This window comes from Pongo abelii, chromosome 3 (genome assembly GCF_028885655.2).
Source record: "Pongo abelii isolate AG06213 chromosome 3, NHGRI_mPonAbe1-v2.0_pri, whole genome shotgun sequence".
NCBI classification, from domain to species: Eukaryota; Metazoa; Chordata; class Mammalia; order Primates; family Hominidae; genus Pongo; species Pongo abelii.
Genome location: NC_071988.2, coordinates 66,966,849 through 66,989,133, shown reverse-complemented (window position 1 = coordinate 66,989,133; position 22,285 = coordinate 66,966,849). Strand labels below are relative to the sequence as shown.

The following is a 22,285-nucleotide window of genomic DNA, read 5'->3' as shown; positions in this document are numbered from 1 at the left end:
GTTGGGTGAGTGGGGGGCGCGGCGGTGGTGTTCAAAACCAGGGAGGCGTATGTGCAATGAATAGGATATAAGTGGCATGATGGTTTTTTCTGACATTGGTTATATCATTCTAGTAACATACATGAGTGGTATTGGGAGTGCAAGGGGTGGTGTATACTGGAGGCCTTACTATACTGGTTTGCTTGAAAGGCTTAAAAATGGGCAGTGATTAGATAGATTCAGAGTTTTGTTGTAAGAGCCTAAGGCCTCAAATCGGTTAATGTTACCCACAGGAGTACCATTATAACAGGGTGTACATCCTAAAGTAACATTACAAATTAAAGAACTTCCAATGATGTTATAAGTATGGATGGTGGGGGGAGTACTAAGATTACACAAAGGTGGAGGTATTTCCCATTTTACCAGCATGGAGAGAAATGGTTGGGGTAAGAAGGTGTGATAAGAAGACTTGCACAGCCGCAATTAGATTTACCCAAGGCTCATCCATAGAAAAGGAAAAGACAGGGGCCTAGAAGGACTCAAGGCCCCACCAGTTATCTAGAGGATGACTTTCAGAGGCTTGGTTATAATCCAGGAATAGAGTTAGAGGTGCATGTCCTTCCCCTTGTCCTTGTTCTGAAGAACCCCCTTGTCAGGTATGTTGGTGAGGTTGTGGCTGTGATGGCTTAGGAGAAAGAAGTGCCTGTCCGTCACAAGGGAGGGAGGGACACTCATTTTTCTGATGATGCTCTTGTTTGCAATGAGAACAGGGTCCTGGGGATGGCTTGTAACCTGGAGGTTTTGGACATTTTCTACTCTAGTGTCCTGGATTTCTGCAGTGATGACAGGCCCGTGTTCTGTTAGTGTTATGGGGACAAGCCTTGGGGTTATTGGCTAATGAAAAAGAATGTGCCAATGCTGTCACCATGTAATTAGTGTGGTGCTGGCATTTTTCCTTCTGCAATAGAACTGTTTTTGTTTTGGATATTTCCTTCTGATTATTGAAAATCTTAAAGCCTACATTTAATAAAGTAAGAAAGGGAGTTTGTAGGCCATGCTCTAATTTTTGGAGTTTTTGTCTGATGTCTGGGGAAGTCTGACTTATAAAATGTATGGCCAGAATGGATAGACTCTTAGGAATTTGGGGGTCAAAACTTGTGTATTTATGCACGTCCTTCACCAGTGTAGCCTGGAAAAGGATGGAGCTCTCAGATGGCTCCTGAGTGATTTCTTGTAATTTAGAAAAATCAACAGCTTTTATTACTGCCTTTTTCATTTCTTCCAACAAAAAAGAGATCATATAATCTCATCTGCCCCTGCCTCTCTTTGGGCCGGCGTCAGCCACCCGGTATTGCCAATTGGGTTCTGGGTCAGGGACAGCTTCTGCCCCGGCTTTATCATTGTTAGGATTATGAACATGAGCTTCATCTGCCCAAGCTTGACCATATGCGTGACCTTTCTTCATGGAAACAGCAAGTAGTTAATACCACAAATATGTCTTGCTAGGTTCAATCAAAGGCAATAGTTAAAACCTGAAATTCTTGAATGAACTTAGAGGGATCCTGGTTAAATGAACCCAAACTTGGATTAAATTTGTGAAAAATCAGACATTGGAAAAGGGACACGAACTTGGATTGCTCCTAAATCTCCATTAGCTACCTCATAGAGAGGAAAAACATTTTGGGATTTTCCGAGGACTGTACTAGTGGCATATGTAACTCCTGTGTGAGTATCTGACAGGGATAAAGTATCTGGACATGGGGGTGGTTGATTAGGGGATGGAGCAGATGGGGAGAGTGTAGGTGAAGCAGGAGCAGGCTGAGGACAGTGTGATAGGCAAAAGGGTCATCTAAGATACCAGACTCGAGGAGGGAGGAAGTTTCTTGGAAGGATACATGAACATTTTTATGTAATTTTGAGTTTTGGGATAAAGCCAAAAAGACCTGAACATATGGGATAAAGACAAAAAGACCAGAACATATCCTTTTTGAGGGTCTGGTAAAATGCATCTACTTGTAAAATAATATCGTGATGCAAAGTTCCATTAATAGGCCGATTTGATGTATTAGGGATTACAAAAGAAAATTATATGCTTCCTTTTGAGCGTTTATGGGCCAAAATGGGACTGATTTTTAAGAACGCATGCATTCTGGAGATGTATAGAAATTCTAGTTGCTTATAAATTTTTGGGAAAGAGGTCTGGTTGGTACCAGACTCTAGCATCTGGTGATGCTAGAGTCAGATAATAGGGAAGTCTAATCACTTCTGAATTCCTCAGATAAGGAGTTTTGCCTCCGGATGGTCGGATTCATTGGCCACCAGGTGATCTTTGCTTTACTCAAGAAGCAAATCAAAGGATTTCCCTTGCTGATTCTCGCTCACCAACAGGTCCTCCAGGAGCCGGTCTCCCAGCCCTGCCCCTCCCAGCCGCAGCCGTAGCTGCAGCCGCAGCAGATCTGCCAGCCCCTCCACCGCTGTCAAGGTCAGGAGCCCGTCCCCAAACCGCTCCAAGCTGTCCAATGTGGCGCGCAAGGCTGCCCTCTTGTCCCGGTTCAGCGATTCCTATTCCCAGGCCCGCCTGGACGCGCAGTGCCTGCTGCGGCGCTGCATCGACAAGGCTGAGACCGTTCAGCGGATCATCTACATCGCCACAGTGGTATGTGACGCCTGCGGGACTCCCGGCTCCTTAGGGCAGCCGGGAGACAAGTTTGGTAACGTGAATGGAACAACTTACAAAGACTAGTGGATCCTGAGGTCACTGAAGTGGGGGAGATTCCAGTCTCCCCATCTGTCTCCTTCCTTCTCTTTCTTCCTCCTTCCCCTTCTTCCTCCTTTCCTATTTCCTTCCTTCCTTCTTCCCTCCATCCCTCCCTCCCTCCTTTCTTTCCTTCCTCTTTGTCTCTTCCCGTCTCTCTCCCTCCCTCCCTTCCTCTTTCCCTCCCTCTCTCCATCTCTTCCTCCTTCTTCCTTTCTCCCTTCTTCCTCCATTGTTTCCTTCCTCTCTCTCCTTCCTTCCTTCCTTCCTTCCCTTTCATTACTAATATTTGGGGGGTGAATCATTTTCACAATCAATAACTATTCATATATATATATGAATAGTTATATAATATTTAGTTAGTTAGTTAGTTATATTGACCAGGCATTTGTTTAAGAAGTATCCATAAACGCAGGACTATCTCAAATGGGTTTATACAAAGTAGATTTGCACTGTACCTTTTGTCTAATATGGGCATATGCACACACAGTGGATATATCATTGCTAATGGCTGTCATTTGGTTTACTTTAGTTCTTAAAAAAATGAGAAGGTTGTGATTGTGTTAATGCTTCTGTTTGTTTAATTAAGAGTAGTTATTAAAACTGCTTACATATCAGCTATTTGAGTATGGCAAATTTTAAAAGTACACATATGTATCCTTAATTTCCAAAACAAATATGTTTGTTCTATGGGTTAGTGCCATACTAAGATACTGAGAGTTCATGAGGAGAATTGTTAAATATTAAGAAACAAAACAAAACATTGGTATGAGAGCAGAATTATCAGAAATACTGAACTTTATCCTGTATTTATTCATTTAAATCAGGGTTAGCAAACCATGATCTATGGACCATATCTGGACCTGGCTCATATTTCTAAGAGAAATACTACTGTCTGAAAGCTAAGAATGTAAGAATGTTTTTAGATTTTTAAAGGGTTGTAAAAAAAAAAAAAGACAGAAACTGTATGTAGCTCAACATGCATACAATATTTGCTATCTGGCTCCTTATTGAAAAGCATTTGCCATCCCCTGGTTTATATAATTAAGAACCACTTACTGAGTTAGTTAAAGCTCTGTCAATGTACAGGCCACGTCTTCCTTGCATAACTGAGTTTTCCCAACGCTTACCACACCATAAGCATTTAATAAATATTTGTTGAATTGACATATGCCAGGACACATGTCTGAGTCTGGATATGTGTTTATAACATAAACACTAGACTGATAATTTTCTCTTATTTCTTGACCAGTAATGTGTTATTGCTATGGGCTCATAGCAGGGGATTTATTTCCTTCAAATTCTGCACTGTCCTGCTTCCTCCACTCAGAATTTCTAGCACAATAGTCAACTGTCTTGATGTTAGTGAGCATGGATTATTATATGTTTATGTACTTTTCAAAGTTAGAGATGTATTTTCTTCCAGATTAAAAATGTTTTTGATCAACTGTGTTTAGTTATCAGAAGACCAATATGATGTTGAAGCTCGGATTCTTTCTAATTCCTTGTTTTGGATCTTTTCACCTACCTCTTTTCACCAAATAAATTTGCTGCGTTTTTATGTGCAGGAGGCATTCCATGTAGCAAAAATGGCATTCAGACACTTCAAGATCCGTGTGAGAAAATCGTTGACACCATCTTACGTGGGGTCGAATGACTTTGAGAATGCTGTCTCAGATTATGTCATTTGTCATCTTGATCTGTATAATTCTCAAAGCAGTGTCAATGTAAGTGTTGAGTCTCTTATTAGGACTGGTTTGCTGCTGCTGCTGCAGTTTATATTGAGTACTAATAACTCAGAAATCCATCCAGTATTTAGTATTAATTCTATGTAATGAAAAAGAAGAAGGGAACAGCATTCAATTTACTTGGTAGTACCTGCCATTATTGACTGTTTCTTCCTTAAACATATTATGGGGGAAAATTGTCTGAGTTTCTTTAGATAGGCTGTTATGATCAGGAGATGGAATATCATAGTTCTTAAGAGCAAGGATTTTGGGAAAAGTAAGTATGGATTTGCTTCCTGACACTAGCTGTGTGATCTTACACATTTACTTAATCTTTATATGCTTTAGTTTTCTAATCCTTAAGTGGGAGTAACAATTTTCATTACTCCATAGAGTCACTGAGAGCATTAAATGAAAGAAAGTAGGCAATTTGCTTAGCACAAGCCATGGCACATAGTTAACACTCAATAAAAGCAAACTATTATAATGTTTGTTATGGATTATGAACAATTCAGAGTTCTGTGTTGGCACATCATACCCTTGCCCAGAATAGAAAAATAAGGAAATGATAAATAAAAGCCATGGAAGGTTTTTTTCCTTGCTTTTTTAGGACTCTCTTGGCTTTTACAGTGTCATTTCTCCTCTGTGTCCTCTTTCCTTCTTCCCTGTGAATGGGTGGCAACATCTTTCTCCTTTTAGCACATGCACTGTTTTTCTGCTTTAACTTGTTTTGGCTCACATTCTCTTTTCCCACCTCCCATCAGTCCTAATATTCTTAGAATGTCAGAGTGTATTTGTCACAGGCTGGTAACAAAGTGATGCCATCTTTTGTTTTGCAGGATGTGATCCGAGCCATGAATGTCAATCCCAAGATTTCATTCCCTCCTGTCGTTGACTTTTGCCTTCTCAATGACTTCATCCAGGAGATATGTTGCATTGCCTTTGCAATGCAGGCCTTAGAACCACCCCTAGATATTGCATATGGGGCAGATGGAGAAGTTTTTAATGATTGCAAGTAAGAGACACAAGAGCAGAAGCTAAGGGATTCATCATGAATACATTGTCTTGTCTGTTTCCTGAAAACAATTTAGGGAAAAGAACTCTGAGTGGGGAAATTAACAGACACTACCTGATTTTCAGGCCCTACCGTATACTTCTCTGTACTCCAGGCAGGACCCACTCCTAGAGTCATTTTCCATTGAACATATTGGTCTTTGGGAGAGAACTAATGAGGACTTGGAGCCTATCTAGAACACTTTTTTAAAGATGCTCTATAAATACAAATGAGCATTACTTTCTATTGGTTTTTATTGCATTACTCAGGCCAGGCTTCTCAAAGTATGATGTGTGGATCACCCGCATCAGAATTACTGAAGGTACTTGTTAAAAATACACATTCCTGGATTACATTTCCTGACATTTTATGCGGTAGGTCTAAGAAAGGGCTCAGGAATCTGCAATTTAACAAGCACTCAGGTGTTCCTTATGCACACTAATATTTGAAAATTAATGCTCTTGACTCTTTTGTCTAGGACCAATAGATTGCTACCAACTTTTACAGGATAAATATTCCCCTTATAAATTAAAATACATTAAACTAATTTAAAACATTGTATTGTGATTTCTTGAGATCACAGGATATAGCTGGAGATTATCTGGGAAGAAATTAAGCTAGTGGTTAAGAACACAGGCTCTGGCCTCAAGCTGCTTACGTTCAAATTTCAGCTCCATCACCTATTAGCTGTATAATGTTAGGCATGCCACTTAATTTTTCTATTTCTTAGTTTCTTCTCTATCCAATGGGGGAAATAATAATGCCTACTTCCTAGGGTCATAGAACGTTAGTTGAGATAATTCAGACAAAGCACTTAGGATGCTGCCCGGCATGAAGTGGGTGCCCAGGAAATATTCACTGTGGGTTTTTGTTCAGGTTGTAAAGTTATGCCCAGCATTCCTGCAAGCTTGTTGATGAGAGAGGATGGATAGTACCACTCAGAATCATTCACTTTCTTTCACTTATGCAAATCACAACAATAATGAACTTTCCAATTGCCTTATAGCATGTCATATTTTCTTGCCATTGTCCTGCTTCTAGTTTCTCCAACATGGATCAACTCATGGAAGAGCTGATATTAGGACATTACACTGCAGTTGGGTCTTTTTGGTTCCACAGAGCACATTATCTTCATTTGTCTCCCTTTATTCCTTTCTCCTTTAGAGGATGGAGAGTGCCATTCAGAACCATTCACCATTTTAGTTTATGGAATCTGCACATGTCAAAGACTTCTGTAGGGCCTCTTGCTGACATGCCTTTAACCAGAGGGAATGTGCAACTTCTAGGGCATTCTCTGGCCTGTGTGCCTGGACATCTGTGCAGCTGGAATTGGATTTTCTAACAATGATTGGATTTAGTTCTACTTCTAGAACTTCACAGAACAAGGCTAACCCTTTTTCACCCTGGCAGCCTTTTGTACATTTGAAAACAATTACTCAAACCCTCCTCCTTCTGGCCTCAGGACTTCAGGGTTTCTTCATATGAAGTAGATTTGGGAGTTCTTGACAAATAGATTCATTGTCTTGTTCTTGATCCGTGCACCTTTTAAAGAAAGTGAACTGACCAGCCTAGAGGGACTAACACCCTTTTTATTCTTATTCTCCATTAATTCAGCTAACTTACAGTAGTTTTTCTTTCTTTTTTAGCCTTCTAACAGTGTTTATTCATTTTGAGTACAACTGAAACCTGCTGTATTTTTACTTGTACTGTGACTAAACCATATATCTCCTCTATTTGTGCAAATGCTTTTTAAACTCAATTATAGGACCTCATATGTATTCACGTTTTATTTTATCTTATTAAATTCAGCTTATTGTTCCAGCCTGTTGAGCTGTTTTTAATTAATGTCATCTTTTTTTTTTTTTTTTGCTAACCACCTGCATCTTTGAGCATGTTTTCTATATTTCATACAACTCATTCATAAACATGATAACTTATCACGGGATTGAGAGAGAGCCCTCAGCATCTTCCTTCGGGTTTCTGTTGATCCATTAATTACCCCTCTTTGGATATGATCATTTAATTAGTTTCCAATCCACCTACTTAAGTTAATCATCCTCCTATATTTCTTTTATTTTGTCCACAAAGACAGCATGAAAAATTCTATGGGAAGCCTAATGGGACTTCAGATAGCTAGTCTACGTCTTTAGAATTCCCCTGAATTGCAACTCTTGTAATCCTGAGAAGAGAAGGAATACAATTAGTTTGACACAATTTGGTCTTAGTGCATCCATGCTGGGTCCCAGTTATCATTAGTTCCTATTCTAAGAGGCCACAAACATTCTTTAATAACAGAATTTGATCTATATTTACTCAGATCTGAGCGTAATACAAAATGAAAATTCACACTGATGTTTTCCCCTAGATATGCTCCATAATTTCTTAACTTCTCTTTCTTGTTTTGTATATTGAAAACAGATACCGCCGCAGCTACGACTCGGATTTCACTGCTCCCTTAGTCCTCTATCACGTGTGGCCTGCTCTCATGGAGAATGACTGTGTCATTATGAAGGGAGAAGCTGTCACCAGGAGAGGGGCTTTTGTACGGTGGCCTTGCATAGTGACAATTCATCCCAAGTGTTTGATTCACAAGTTCGAGAACATTTATAAACCCAGAGATTCTATAAAAGAAGTTTATAAAGAGTTGATAAGATTTCATACAAAGGAGAGGTTGGAGATGATCTCGGAAAGAACTGATTCTTTTCCTTGATTCTTCCATAATTCTGCATAATTTCCTGGCAGTAATTTCTTTACTTCTTGCTTTATTTAGAAGATGGAATCAGCCATATTTACCTCCTCCATCTTAGAATTATTATGATATTTTAAAAACAAAGCCCTTTGAAGTTATCTTGTAGGAGGATTTCCATAATCCTAAGCACTTAAAATCAATTAACTTTCAGGAAACTATTTGCCAAATTTTTACTGACAATTCTCTATTTTGGGAAACTGTGAATGTGCCCTGTTTTTCTCTCCTTGGTATGATGTGTATGGAGGGGAGGGATGGAGACAAAGAGGGCAGAGGAGGCGGGAGAGAGGAACCAATCAGTTTGGGAAGGTCGCTTCCTATATCCATTGGTTATAGAATGTTTTGAACCTACAGAATGTTCAATACTTGAACAGCCTTTAAAATGGAGTCTTAGGTACCGTATGTGAGCATGTGGGTGTGTACGTGTTGTAGTGGGGATTGGGTGATGGAACTGGTAGTGCTTGGATATTCTGCATAGTTTATGTTATGTAGTTTTTACCCCTGCCTTTCCTAGAAAGAGTTAAGTGAAGCCCCTTAGTCCAGGATGATGCCCATAGCTGGCTGATCTCTGTTCCTCTTCTCCTTGAACTGAAGAATAGGGGAAGTGCTTTATGGCAGCTTTCACACATACAGTGGAGAAGGGGAATATTTTATTTTAAAAGAACTTGAGAAAAGGGTTTTTGTAGCTTAAAAATCCCATTACAGTGAATACTATCTTAAAATGTTTTGTTCCATAAATGTTGAGTCCTTAGCTGGGCATGGTGGCCCACACCTGTAATCCTAGCACTTTGGAAAGCCAAGGCAGGAGGATTGTTTGAGGAGTTTGAGATGAGCCTGGGCAACATAGCGAGACCTCATCTCTACAAAAAATAAACAAATTAGCTGGGCATCGTGATGCATACCTGTAGTACCAGCTACTTGGGAGGCTGAGGAGGGAGGATTGCTTGAGCTGGAGAGGTTGAGGCTGTGTGAGCCGTGATTGTGCCACTGCACTCCAGCCTGGGTGACAGAGTGAGATCCTGTCCTTTTTTTTTTTTTTTTTTTTTTTTGAGATGGAGTCTCATTCTGTCGCCCAGGCTGGAGTGCAGTGGCATGATCTCAGCTCACTGCAACCTCCGCCTCCCGGGTTCAAGCGATTCTCTTGCCTCAGCCTCCTGAGTAGCTGGGATTACAGGTGCATGCCACCATGCCTGGCTAATTTTCATATTTTTAGTAGAGATGAGGTTTCACCATGTTAGTCAGGCTGGTCTCAAACTCCTGACCTCATGATCCGCCCACCTCAGCCTCCTGAAGTACTGCGATGATAGGCATGAAACACCACACCCGGCCTGAGATCCTGTCAAAAAAAAAAAAAAAAAAGTTGAGTCCATAGAAATAGAAATTGGGTTTTATTGATCCAACAGCTACACATGTTCTACAATAAAACATACTTCTTGCTCCCACAGCAGTCACACTCTGTTAAGAAGATCTTATCTGCTGTGTAGTTTGGAAAGGAGGTGGAAGTAATACCCATTATTCTTATGTTTTACATCAAATAGCAATTGCCTTTTAACTTCCTTCTTCTCTCCCATCAAGCATATCATGAACATTTGTCCAAGCTTAAACCCTAAAACAAAATAATAGGAAGTTTTTCCTAAAAGAAAGAACTTGGAAAAGAAAGGGGTTGAAGTAGGGAAATTTCAAGGATTTTACCAGTAAAATCTAATTTTAGTGAATATAGCTTTCTTCTTATTCATTTAGTTAGAAAGCAAATAGGCAGTAGTGGTGTTTTATTCATTCATCCAATGATATTTATTTATTCAATAGTTATTTATGACCCAAACACTGTATTTATGTGCTAGAGATTTAGCAATAAATAAAACAGATACAAATCTCTAACCACATGGAGCTTACATTCTCCAGCACTAACAAACTCCTATGTAATTTCCAATAGCTTACTCATAAAAACATTCCACTGGCATCAAACACCAGAATATCCCAAGGTTCATTGTAATGGGATTCTATTTAAGAAGTACCTGAAGTTATTGCCAAATATTGGGCAGCTATAGGAGGTGAAAGGAGTGTAGCTTGTGCAGATGATCAGTAATGGGCAAGTGTAATCATATAAGTAAAATTCTTATTCTGTGGGATATGCATGTTGTTTTGAGCCATGACAGTTTTCACAAACTCCTGACTATGTCTCTCTCTTTCTTTCTCTTTTTTAAGTGGAATTCGGTGCGATCTCTAAGTCGATGTCGAAGCAGGAGTTTAAGTCCCATTTGCCCCCGTAGCCAAATTGGTTTAAACACGGTACATATCTATCTAATCATCTTAACACAAAATTCATCTATGGTTGGCATTTTTTTTTTGCTTCAGCAGTACAAAAGAGGTGATTATAAGTCTACAGATGGAAAGAGAACCTGTTGCAATAATGCTAGCTCCAAATTGATTTTTATACTACTGTGGGCTAAATAATTTATTATTCTAGAAAGGAGTAGAGTTAGTTTTATCTTTGTTTCTTAGTTCAAGGAATAGTAGATTTTATGTATTTCATAGTTTTATTTTTATCTTTGGATGAAATGGGCTATTAGAGATCAGATAGTGGACTGAAGAGTGAATGGGATACCATATTCAACTGATCTTGGCACAAGTCCCTGGTTCCTCTAGAAATTTGTGTATGAGTTTAGAGAAATTGCTCAAGTGGTCTGGATTTCAATACCTTATAAAGGGCATTGCAGGTATTAATGTGGCCTCAACTTCAAATTAGAAAAAATAAGGGTTTTTTTTTGTGTGTTAGTTTTTGGAAAGATTGCTAATACTTCTGTTAAAGAAAAAAATAACAGCAAAAACATCATGAAAACTATGAAGATAACATCCCTAAAAACATTATTATGGGCTGGGTAGGGTGGCTCACACCTGTAACTCTAGCACTTTCAGAGGCTGAGGTGGGAGGATTGCTTGAGCCCAGGAGTTTGAGACCAGCTATGGCAACATGGGGAAACATTGTCCCTACAAAACAAAACAAAAATCCTCCCCAAAATTAGCTGGGCATAACAAAAAATTCACCCCCAAATTAGCCAGGCATGGTGGCATGCGCCTGTAGTCCCAGCTACTTAGGAGGCTGAGCTGGGAGGATCACCTGAGCCCAGGAAGGTCGAGGCTGCAGTTAGCCGTGATTGTACCACACTGCACTCTAGCCTGGGTGAGAGAGTGAGACCCTGTCTTAAACAAAACAAAACAAAACTCCCCAAAACAATAAAAAAATTACGATTCACCACTATTCATTTATTCAACACATATTTAGTCAGTGCCTTTTGAATACAGGGCTAGACCAAGACATGTGGACACCAAATAGGCTAACACTGTGCTGTTCCTCCAAATAATAATTATTTAAATATTTGTTCAACCTTGTTTAGAGAGAGTGGTAGAGAAGGAGAATCACATCCGGCAACCCTACACACTTTTCTGAAATTGCCTCTAGCGTGCAGCTGTAGCCCCAAAGTTGCAAAACTTCCTCAGCAAAACAAAAACAAAACCAAAAACCCCTGCAGTTGATGAGACCCAGCTTCCTTACTGACTTTTTTCTTTTTTTTTTTTTATACTTTAAGTTCTGGGTTACATGTGCAGAACATGCAGTTTTGTTACATAAGTATACACGTGCCCTGGTGGTTTGATGCACCCGTCAACCCATCGCCTACATTAGGTATTTCTCCTAATGTTATCCGTCCCCTAGACCCTCACCCCCCCCGACAAGCCCCAGTGTGTGATGTTCCCCTCCCTGTGTCCATGTGTTATCATTGTTCAACTCCCACTTATGAGTGAGAACATGTGGTGTTTGGTTTTCTGATCTTGTGATAGTTTGCTGAGAATGATGGTTTCCAGCTTCATCAATGTCCCTGCAAAGGACATAAATTCATCCTTTTTTATGGCTGCATAGTATTCCATGGTGTATATGTGCCACATTTTCTTAATCCATTCTATCATTGACGGGCATTTGGGTTGGTTTCAAGTCTTTGCTTTTGTGAGTAGTGCCGCAATAAGCATATGTCTGCATGTGTCTTTATCGTAGAATGATTTATAATCATTTGGATATATGCCCAGTAATGGCACTGCTGAGTCAAATGGGTCAAATGGTATCTAGAACTGGAGTTCTAGATCCTTGAGGAATCACCACACTCTCTTCCACGATGGTTGAACTAATTTACACTCCCACCAACGGTGTAAAAGCATTCCTATTTTTCCACAACCTCTCCAGGATGTGTTGTTTCCTGACTTTTTAATGATTGCCATTCTAACTGGTGTGAGATGGTATCTCATTGTGGTTTTGATGTGCATTTCTCTAATGACCAGTGATGATGAGCCTTTTTTTCATATGTTTGTTGGTGGCATAAATGTCTTCTTTTGAGAAGCGTCTGTTCATATCCTTTGCCCACTTTTTGATGGGGTTGTTTGTTTTTCTCTTGTAAATTTGCTTAAGTTCTTTGTAGATTCTGGATATTAGCCCTTTGTCAGATGGAGATCTCGACTGCAAACATTTTTTTCCCATTCTGTAAGCTGCCTGTTCATTCTAATGATAGTTTCTTTTGCTGTGCAAAAGCTCTTTAGTTTATTAGATCCCATTTGTCAATTTTGGCTTTTGTTGCCATTGCTTTTGGTGTTTTAGGCATGAAGTCTTTGTCCATGCCTATGTCCTGAATGGTATTGTCCAGGTTTTCTTCCAGGATTTTTATGGTCCTAGGTCTTACATTTAAGTCTTTGGTCCATCTTGAGTTGATTTTTGTAAAAGGTGTAAGGAAGGGGTCCAGTTTCAGTTTTCTGCATATGGCTAGCCAGTTTTCACAACACCATTTATTAAATAGGGTATCTTTTCCCCATTGCTTGTTTTTGTCAGGTTTGTCAAAGATCAGATGGTTGTAGCTGTACGGTTTTATTTCTGAGGCCTCCGTTCTGTTCCATTGGTCTATATATCTGTTTTTGTACAAGTACCATGCTGTTTTGGTTACTCTAGCCTTGTAGTATAGTTTGAAGTCAGGTAGTGTGATGCCTCTAGCTTTGTTCTTCTTGCCCAGGATTGTCTTGTCTAGGAGAGTTCTTTTCTGGTTCCATATGGAATTTAAAGTGGTTTTTTCCAATTCTGTGAAGAAAGTCAGTGGTAGCTTGATGGGGATAGCATTGAATCTATAAATTACTTTGGACAGTATGGCCATTTTCACGATATTAACTCTTCCTATCCATGAGCATGGAATGTGTTTCCATTTGTTTGTGTCTTCTCTGATTTCCTTGAGCAGTGGTTTGGAGTTCTCCTTGAAGAGGTCCTTCATATCCCTTGTAAGTTATATTCCTAGGTATTTTATTCTCTTAGTAGCAATTGTGAATGTGAGTTCACTCATGATTTGGCTCTCTGTTTGTCTGTTAGTGGTGTATAGGAATGCTTGTGATTTTTGCACGTTGATTTTGTATCCTGAGACTTTGCTGAAGTTGCTTATCAGCTTAAGGAGGTTTTGGGCTGAGACGATGGGGTTTTCTAAATATACAATCATGTCATCTGCAAACAGAGACAATTTGACTTCCTCTCTTCCTATTTGAATCCCCTTTATTTTTTTCTCTTGCCTGATTGCCCTGGCCAGAACTTCCAATACTGTGTTGAATAGGAGTGGTGAGAGAGGGCATCCTTGTCTTGTGCCGGTTTTCAAAGGGAATGCTTCCAGTTTTTACCATTCGGCAAGTATGATATTGGCTGTGGGTTTGTCATAAATAGCTCTTATTATTTTGAGATATGTTCCATTGATACCTAGTTTATTGAGAGTTTTTAGCATGAAGGGGTGTTGAATTTTATCGAATTTATTGAATTTTTCTGCATCTATTGAGATAATCATGTGGTTTTTGTCATTGGTTCTGTTTATGTGATGGATTACATTTATTGATTTGCATATATTGAACCAGCCTTGCATCCCAGGAATGAAGCCAACTTGTTCATGGTGGATAAGTTTTTTGATGTGCTGCTGGAGTTGCTTTGCCAGTATTTTATTGAGGATTTTTGCATTGATGTTCATCAGGGATATTGGCCTGAAATTTTCTTTTTTTGTTGTGTCTCTGCCAGGTTTTGCTATCAGGATGATGCTGGCCTCTTAAAATGAGTTAGGGAGGATTCCCTCTTTTTCTATTGTTTGGAGTAGTTTCAGAACAAATGGTACCAGCAACTCTTTGTACCTCTGGTAGAATTCGGCTGTGAATCCGTCTGGTCCTGGACTTTTTTTGGTTGGTAGGCTATTAATTACTGCCTCAATTTCAGAACTTGTTATTGGTCTATTCAGGGATTCGACTTCTTCCTGGATTAGACTTGGGAGGGTGTATGTGTCCAGGAATTTATCAATTTCTTCTAGATTTTCTAGTTTATTTGTGAAGAGGTGTTTATAGTATTCTCTGATGGTAGTTTGTATTTCTGTGGGATCAGGATGATACCCCTCTTATCATTTTTTATTGTGTCTATTTGATTCTTCTCTCTTTTCTTCCTTATTAGTCTGACTAGCAGTATATCTATTTTGTTGATTTTTTTTAAAAAAAACAGCTCCTGGATTCATTGATTTTTTGAAGTGTTTTTCATGTCTCTATCTCCTTCAGTTCTACTCTGATCTTAGTTATTTCCTGCCTTCTGCTAGCTTTTGAATTTGTTTGCTGTTGCTTCTCTAGTTCTTTTAATTTTGATGTTAGGGTGTCAATTTTAGATCTTTCCTGCTTTGTCTTGTGGGCATTTAATGCTATAAATTTGTCTCTAAACACTGCTTTAAATGTGTCCCCCAGATTCTGGCAAGTTGTCTTCATTCTCATTGGTTTCAAAGAACATCTTTATTTCTGCCTTCATTTCGTTATTTACCCAGTAGTCATTCAGGAGCAGGTTGTTCAGTTTCTATGTATTTGTGTGCTTTTGAGTGAGTTTCTTAGACCTGAGTTCTAATTTGATTGCTCTGTGATCTGAGAGACTGTTTGTTATTATTTCCATACTTTTGCATTTGCTGAGGAGTGTTTTACTTCCAATTATGTGGTCAATTTTAGAATAAGTGCTATCTGGTGCTGAGAAGAATGTATATTCTGTTGATTTGGGGTGGAGAGTTTTGTAGAGGTCTATTAGGTCCACTTGGTCTAGAGCTGAGTTCAAGTCCTGAATATCCTTGTTAATTTTCTGTCTCATTGATCTGTCTAATATTGACAGTGGGGTGTTAAAGTCTCTCACTATTATTGTGTGGGAGTATAAGTCTCTTTGTAGGTCTCTAAGAATTTGCTTTATGAATCTGGGTGCTTCTGTATTGGGTGCATATATATTTAGGATGGTTAGTTCTTGCTGCATTGTTCCCTTTACCATTATGTAATGCCCTTCTTTGCCTCTTTTGATCTTTGTTGGTTTAAAGTCTGTTTTATCAGAGATTAGGATTGCAACTCCTGCTTTTTTTGCTTTCCATTTGCTTGGTAAATATTCCTCCATCCCTTTATTTTGAGCCTATGTGTGTCTTTGCATGTGAGATCAGTCTCCTGAATATAGCACACCGATGGGTCTTGACTCTTTATCCAATTTGCCAGTCTGTGTCTTTTAATTGGGGCATTTAGTCCGTTTACATTTAAAGTTAATATTGTTATGTGTGAATTTGATCCTGTCATTATGATGCTGGCTGATTGTTTTGCCCATTAGTTAATGCAGTTCCTTCATAGTGTCGATGGCCTTTACATTTTGGTTTTTTTTTGCAGTGGCTGGTACCGGTTTTTCCTTTTCATGTTTAGTGCTTCTTTCAGGAGCTCTTGTAAGGCAGGTCTGCTGGTGGCAAAATCCCTCAGCATTTGCTTGTCTGTAAAGGATTTTATTTCTCGTTTGCTTATGAAGCTTAGTTTGGCTGGATATGAAATTCTGGGTTAAAAATTCTTTTCTTTAATGAACGTTGAATATTGGCCCTCACTCTCTTCTGGCCTGTAGGTTTTCTGCAGACAGATTCACTGTTAGTATGATGGGCTTCCCTTTGTGGTTAACCCAACCTTTCTCTTTGGCTGCCTTAGCATTTTTTCCTTCATTTCAACTTTGGTGAATCTGACGATTATGTGTCTTGGGGTTGCTCTTCTTGAGGAGCATCTTTGTGGAGTTCTCTGTATTTCCTGAATTTGGATGTTGGCCTGTCTTGGTAGGTTTGGGTATATCTCCTGGATAATAACCTGAAGAGTGTTTTCCAACTTGGTTCCATTCTGCCCATCACTTTCAAGTACATTTTCACTCAAATGTAGATTTGGTATTTTAACATAATCCCATATTTCTTGGAGGCTTTGTTTGTTCCTTTTTATTCTTTTTTCTCTAATCTTGTCTTCTCTCTTTATTTCATTAAGTTAATCTTCAGTCACTCATATCCTTTCTTCTGCTTGATCGATTCGGCTATTGATACTTGTGTATTCTTCACGAAGTTCTTGTGCTGTGTTCAGCCCCATCAGGTCATTTATGTTCTTCTCCACATTGGTTATTCTAGTTAGCAATTCGACTAACCTTTTTTCAAGGTTCTTAGCTTCCTTGCATTGGGTTAGAACATACTCCTTTAGCTTGGAGTTGTTTGTTGTTACCCATGTTCTGAAGCCTACTTCTGTCAGTTCATCAAACTCATTCTCCATCCAGTTTTGTTCCCTTGCTGGCTTTGAGTTGTGATCCTTTGGAGGAGGAAAGGTGTTGTGGTTTTTGGAATTTTCAGCCTTTTTGTGCTGGATTTTCCCCATCTTTGTGGAATTATCTACCTTTGGTCTTTGATGTTGGTGACCTTTGGATGGGGTCTTTGAGTGGACATGCTAATTCTTTCTGTTTGTTTCTTTTCCTTTTAACTGTCAGCCTGCTGGAGTTTGCTGGAAGTCCACTGCCAACACTGTTTGCCTGGGTATCACCAGCGGAGGCTGCAGAGCAGCAAAGATTGCTGCCTGTTCTTTCCTCTGGAAGCTTTGACCCAGGGGACACCTGCCAGATGCCAGCCAGAGCTCTCCTGTGTGAGGTGTCTGTTGGCCCCTGTTGGGAGGTGTCTCCCAGTCAGTATACACAGGAGTCAGGGATCCACTTGAGAAGGTAGACTGACCCTTAGCAGAGCTCGAATGCTGTGCTGGGAGGTTTGCTGCTCTCTTCAGAGCCATCAGGCTGGGACATTTAAGTCTACTATAAGCCCCTGACTGGGGCTGCTGCCTTTTTTACAGAGATGCCCTGTCCAAAGAGGAGCAATCTGCCAGTCTGGCCACAGCAGCCTTGCTGAGCTGCAGTGTGCTCCACCCAGTTTGAACTTCCTAGCAGCTTTGTTTACACTGTGGCGGTAAAACTGCCTACTCAAGCCTCAGCAATGGCGGACACCCCTCCCCCACCAAGCTTGACCATCCCAGGTAGATCTCAGATTGCTGCTGTGCTGGCAGTGAAAATTTCAAGCCAGTGGATCTTAGTTTCCTGGGCTCCGTGGGGGTGGGACCCACTGAGCCAGACCTCTTGGCTCCCTGGCTTCATCACCCCCTTTCCAGGGGAGTGAACAGTTCTGTTTTGCTGGTGTTCCAGGCACCACTGGGATATGGAAAAAAAAAAAAAAAGTCCCTGCAGCTAGTTTGGTGTCTGCCCAATTGGCCGCCCAGTTTTGTGCTTGAAACCCAGGGCCCTGGTGAGGTAGTCACTGGAGGGAATCTCCTGGTTTGCGGGTTGCAAAGACCATGGGACAAGCGCAGTATCTGTGCCAGAGTTCCTCAGGCTCAGACCCTCACGGCTTCCCTTGGGTAGGGGGGAAAATTCTCTGGCCCTTTGCACTTCCCAGGTGAGGTGATGCCCCACCATACTTCGGCTCGCCCTCCATGGGCTATACCCTCTGTCCAACCAGTCTCAGTGAGATGAACTGGGTTCCTCAGTTGGAAATGCAGAAATCACTCGCCTTCTGCGTTGATCTCGCAGGGGGCTGCAGACCAGTGCTGTTCCTATTCGGCCATCTTGAATCTCCTCCCCCTTACTGACTTTAATGAGCATCTATTGTGACTCCTGCATGCTCCTTATCATACATTCTTTCTGGATCTGATGGATGCTAGATTTGCGAGGGACACAAAAATGACAAAAACATGTTATCTTCTCTGAATAGATCTTAATATAGGAAGATCACAAGACCATGTCCTTTGCAGGAACATGGATGGAGCTGAAGGTCATTATCTTTAGCAAACTAACACAGGAACAGAAAACCAAATACATTTCTCACTTATAAGCTGGAACTAAATGATGAGAACACATGGACACAAAGAGGGAACAGCAGACACTGGGGCCCACCAGAGAGTGGATGGTGGGAGGAGGAAGAGGATCAGGAAAAATAACTAATCGGTACTAGGCTTAATACCTGGGTGATGAGAATCTGTCCAGAAATCCCCCATGACAAGGTTTTACCAATATAACAAACCTGCAGATGTATCCCTAAACTTAAAAAGAAAAATAAAATATAGGAAAGAGAAAGATTATTATGATTTAAACAGATTAGCTGAATGTGATACAGTCAACAAACCAATACATCCATAATATGATACAATATGATAGTCAATAAAAGAAGCAGAAAGGGCTAGAGTCATCAGATGAGATAGAGATTCCTCCCAGATTTGGTCATGAGGAAGGCATTCATCGGGGAGGTAGTATTTAATTTGGTGTTTTAGAATGGGTGGAATTTCAATGGGCTAGGAAATTGGGAAGGAATATTCAGGTGAAGAAAAGGACCTTAAAAATGATAGGGAAATGGAAAAGTCATGCATCTGGCACAATCCTTTTGCTCTTAGAGATTTTCACATAGCTTCATTATCTTTTTTCATGAATAAGTATTTATGGTAAGTAAAAGCAAAACAATAGTGCACTTAGTGGACTGGTAAATAAAAAGGAAACATTGGGAGCATGATGCTGAGAGAACCACAATTCCTCATTCTAAGAGGAAATGGCATATAAGAAGAAAATACTATTAGACACTTATTGTGCAACAGCCATGGCAAATTGTAACTCCGGACTCCCATCAAAAGGCTTATTCATGGGCAATGTCCTCTGTGAGAATCCCCTATACCTTCTCTTTCTTTCTCATGTTGTGCTCAGAAAGAACATATTAATTTAAACTTCAGATGAGAATAAAATCTAATCCCAAAGGTACGACTGCAGCCAACTTTCTGTCTGTTTCCATCATCCTCTTGCCACAACAAAACTGGGTATACCTGCAAAATAAAATACAAATATTTTTGGTTAGTCGGGTTTATTTTTGCTTATGTGGGGTCTTGATTCATCCAGAATGGATTCCATCTTTATCAGCATCTATTTATCTAGAGTGTTTGAAAGCTCAGAGCAAGGATGATGCTTGTAGCCAGTTATGCCTGACCGGCTATGTCACAGACTTGTGGTTCCAGTGCAGTACCTTCTACTTAGTGAAAGTAAAGGTGAGATTTGAAAGATGAAGATTTTCTGGTTGCCTGGTGACCCTTCTTAATAGAGCAGAGTTTATGACTTATAATTTTTATAAAGGATCTTCCAGAGATTATATCATCATTTTAGCTTTAATTTGTGAGTTTTAATAAACATTTTTATTTTCTGGAAAGCACTGAATTCAGTATGGCTGCTCTTAGGCCACTGAACCCAGCTTTTAACTAATAATATAATTTAAACCAATACTTCAGAAATCTAAAAAGAGTCACAATAGTCAACCTTAGGGCGAAAAATCATAGTGCTAAAGTGCCTCAGACCAAGCTATTTGGTTGGTTTTAGGGAAAAAAAATATGTCAAAATAATTCATCCTTTGAGCTCCATCTACCGTGTAATTCACATTATTCTTTTATATTTTCCAGATGTCTCGAAGTCGGAGTCCTTCTCCAATAAGATGTGGATTGCCAAGTAAGTGGGATTAGTTCAGATGGATCAAATTTTCTGCTTTTTAATACTCCTTCTAGTACTTAGCACTGAGCAGCAAAATGAATGCTTTGCTTCCTAGAGAGCATCTTTTTCTTATTCCTCACACCTTTCATGTCTGGGCCTCTGGCTGATGGTACCCTGGCAGGTCCCATGGGTCATGTAGAAGGAGCTTCCAACCAAGAGGCTTCATTGCCATAAACCTAGATTAACCGCCTCTTTCATTTAGGTGCTTCCAAAAGAAAATCGAAGAAAGTGACCATAATAATGAACTGTCTATTTTTCTCCCTAGGATTTTAAAACCACCAGACCTGCTCCTTTGCCCCAGTGCGTAGAAACAGCTGCTATCTCCAGTGCCGCCATCTGTCTTCTGTGTCTGCCTCAGACCTCACTTAAGATAATGTCAAAAGGCAATTCTGTGTGTCACCCCACACAGAGAGTTAAATGTTTTGGCTTGGTGCATTTGTAACTTTAGATATATTGCATCCTATTTTATTTTATAGATACTAATTCCATTAATTTCATAAAAATGATTGTATAGGCATTTAGGATCATATTCATTCAAAGCAAAGTCCATTACAAAGGTTCAGGATTTCCATCTCAAAACACTAGGCTCTTTTATGGGAACTATGGGAACTGAAGTGGAAAGCATTTACCATGCTGAGGCTAAAAGAAAAGATGAATCATTTCAGTTTGCAGATGGATCATAAATATAATTGTTGGTATCAGCTTTAGCTCAAAACCAATGTTAGGTGTTTTAATTTCCTTTTAAGGTTTGGAAGACAGCCCTAATCTCAGGTTGGAGAGCTCATGTTAGTAGCAGTGACTTAAGGCTAAGTGTAGAAGATAATTTAAGATATATTTTCTTTATGTATTAGCCAACAAATTACATTTATTGGTTGGCTTGCTTTTCCGTTCTGATTTTGAGAGTGCCCAGTTTGGTTTAGTTGACTAATGAATGTCAAAGCTACTTAGTTGAGAGAATTTCCGTGTTCCATAAATGTAAAGCAGTGATTTGATTAGAAGCCAGCTTTGAGATAAATGTTAATTACCTCATGCATATCTCCTGGGAATATTTCAAACGGTTTTAATGCATGTGTTATATATAAAAGTTTCTTGGGACATGCTCTTCACCTGTTCTACCTAGTTATTTGCAAATTCAGACCTCCTATTGAACTCTGACCAAAACTACTTAAACTCAAGGCCCAAAACTAGGGGCACCATTTACTGATTTTAAATTGAGTATATATCCCTTGACTTCTTCACTGTCAAATACTTTTGAAACTTCACGTTCAAGATAAGAATTAAGAATGGAATGTTGCTTTCTTGCAATAAGTAATGTTCTTTCTGCCTTTTTTTCATTTTTAAATCAGCCTTAAACACATGTCTCACAAACATCTACTTTCTCCATATACCTTTGAGAGAGACACTGAATTGGCCTCAGCTCAGTTTTACATAAGCTCAGTGCCAGAACCAGCACCTGATGCTTTTCAGGTGAAAATAAAACAAACAGCTTCTCTAAAGCATCTTACCCCTGTGCTGGAGGTTTGGGGGACCTCTTCAGTGCCTGTTCCTTGAGTCTAATGGTCACCACCTCATTCTGAAGTATGAGTTGAATTTTTTTGCCCTCTTTACATATTTACATTAGTCATCACTTTGAAGCAATGCAGTGTGCTGGAAGGATCACTATCTGCCTAGGTAACTGCTAGTCATGACTTGGTCATCAGCTTGCTTTGTGGCACTGAGCAAGTTACTTCACTTCTCTGAGCCTTGGTTTTATCATAGGGTGAGGAATTCAAGTGTTTATTAAAACTATGCAACAGTTACTGTGTGTTATATGTTGAAAGGTCTTCACTAATATCTCACTAAGTAATGAGAATGCCTACATATCAGAATTTTTTTTTTCAGGAGCCAAGCACATATACTGATTTGGAAAAAGGCACAGGTAGCTCAGTTTATTTGCTTTCTACCCTGCCTGGCCACTTGCTGTTTCTTAAGTTTCTAATTTGAGCTATAACTACACGAGGAAAGCTAAATAGTCTGGAAAAATTTTGGAAAGAATCCACGAAGCCAAAGGAGACCGGCCTATACTCATTTTATCTGGGGATGTACCTTACCCTTAGAGACTTTGAAAAATGTAAAGCTCTTA

General features: G+C 39.7%; 1 protein-coding gene across 7 annotated transcripts in view; it reads left to right on the top strand.

Annotated features, from left to right (window-relative positions):
- SPATA18 (spermatogenesis associated 18) overlaps nucleotides 1-20,581 on the top strand; it is a 43,334-nt gene extending 22,753 nt beyond the window's left edge. For 6 of the 7 annotated variants that reach the window (XM_002814794.5, XM_009240027.3, XM_054554017.1 and 3 more), the window contains 7 exons: nucleotides 2,368-2,635; nucleotides 4,303-4,461; nucleotides 5,301-5,476; nucleotides 7,934-8,057; nucleotides 10,467-10,550; nucleotides 20,076-20,121; nucleotides 20,429-20,581. In XM_002814794.5, coding sequence (XP_002814840.2) covers nucleotides 2,368-2,635; nucleotides 4,303-4,461; nucleotides 5,301-5,476; nucleotides 7,934-8,057; nucleotides 10,467-10,550; nucleotides 20,076-20,121; nucleotides 20,429-20,436 — 865 coding nt within the window. In that variant the 3' untranslated portion in view covers nucleotides 20,437-20,581. Of the gene's footprint in view, nucleotides 1-2,367; nucleotides 2,636-4,302; nucleotides 4,462-5,300; nucleotides 5,477-7,933; nucleotides 8,108-10,466; nucleotides 10,551-20,075; nucleotides 20,122-20,428 lie in introns of all 7 variants that reach the window. The other variant, XR_654761.3, reaches the window with a different exon arrangement.
- The last annotated feature ends 1,704 nt before the right edge of the window (nucleotides 20,582-22,285 follow it).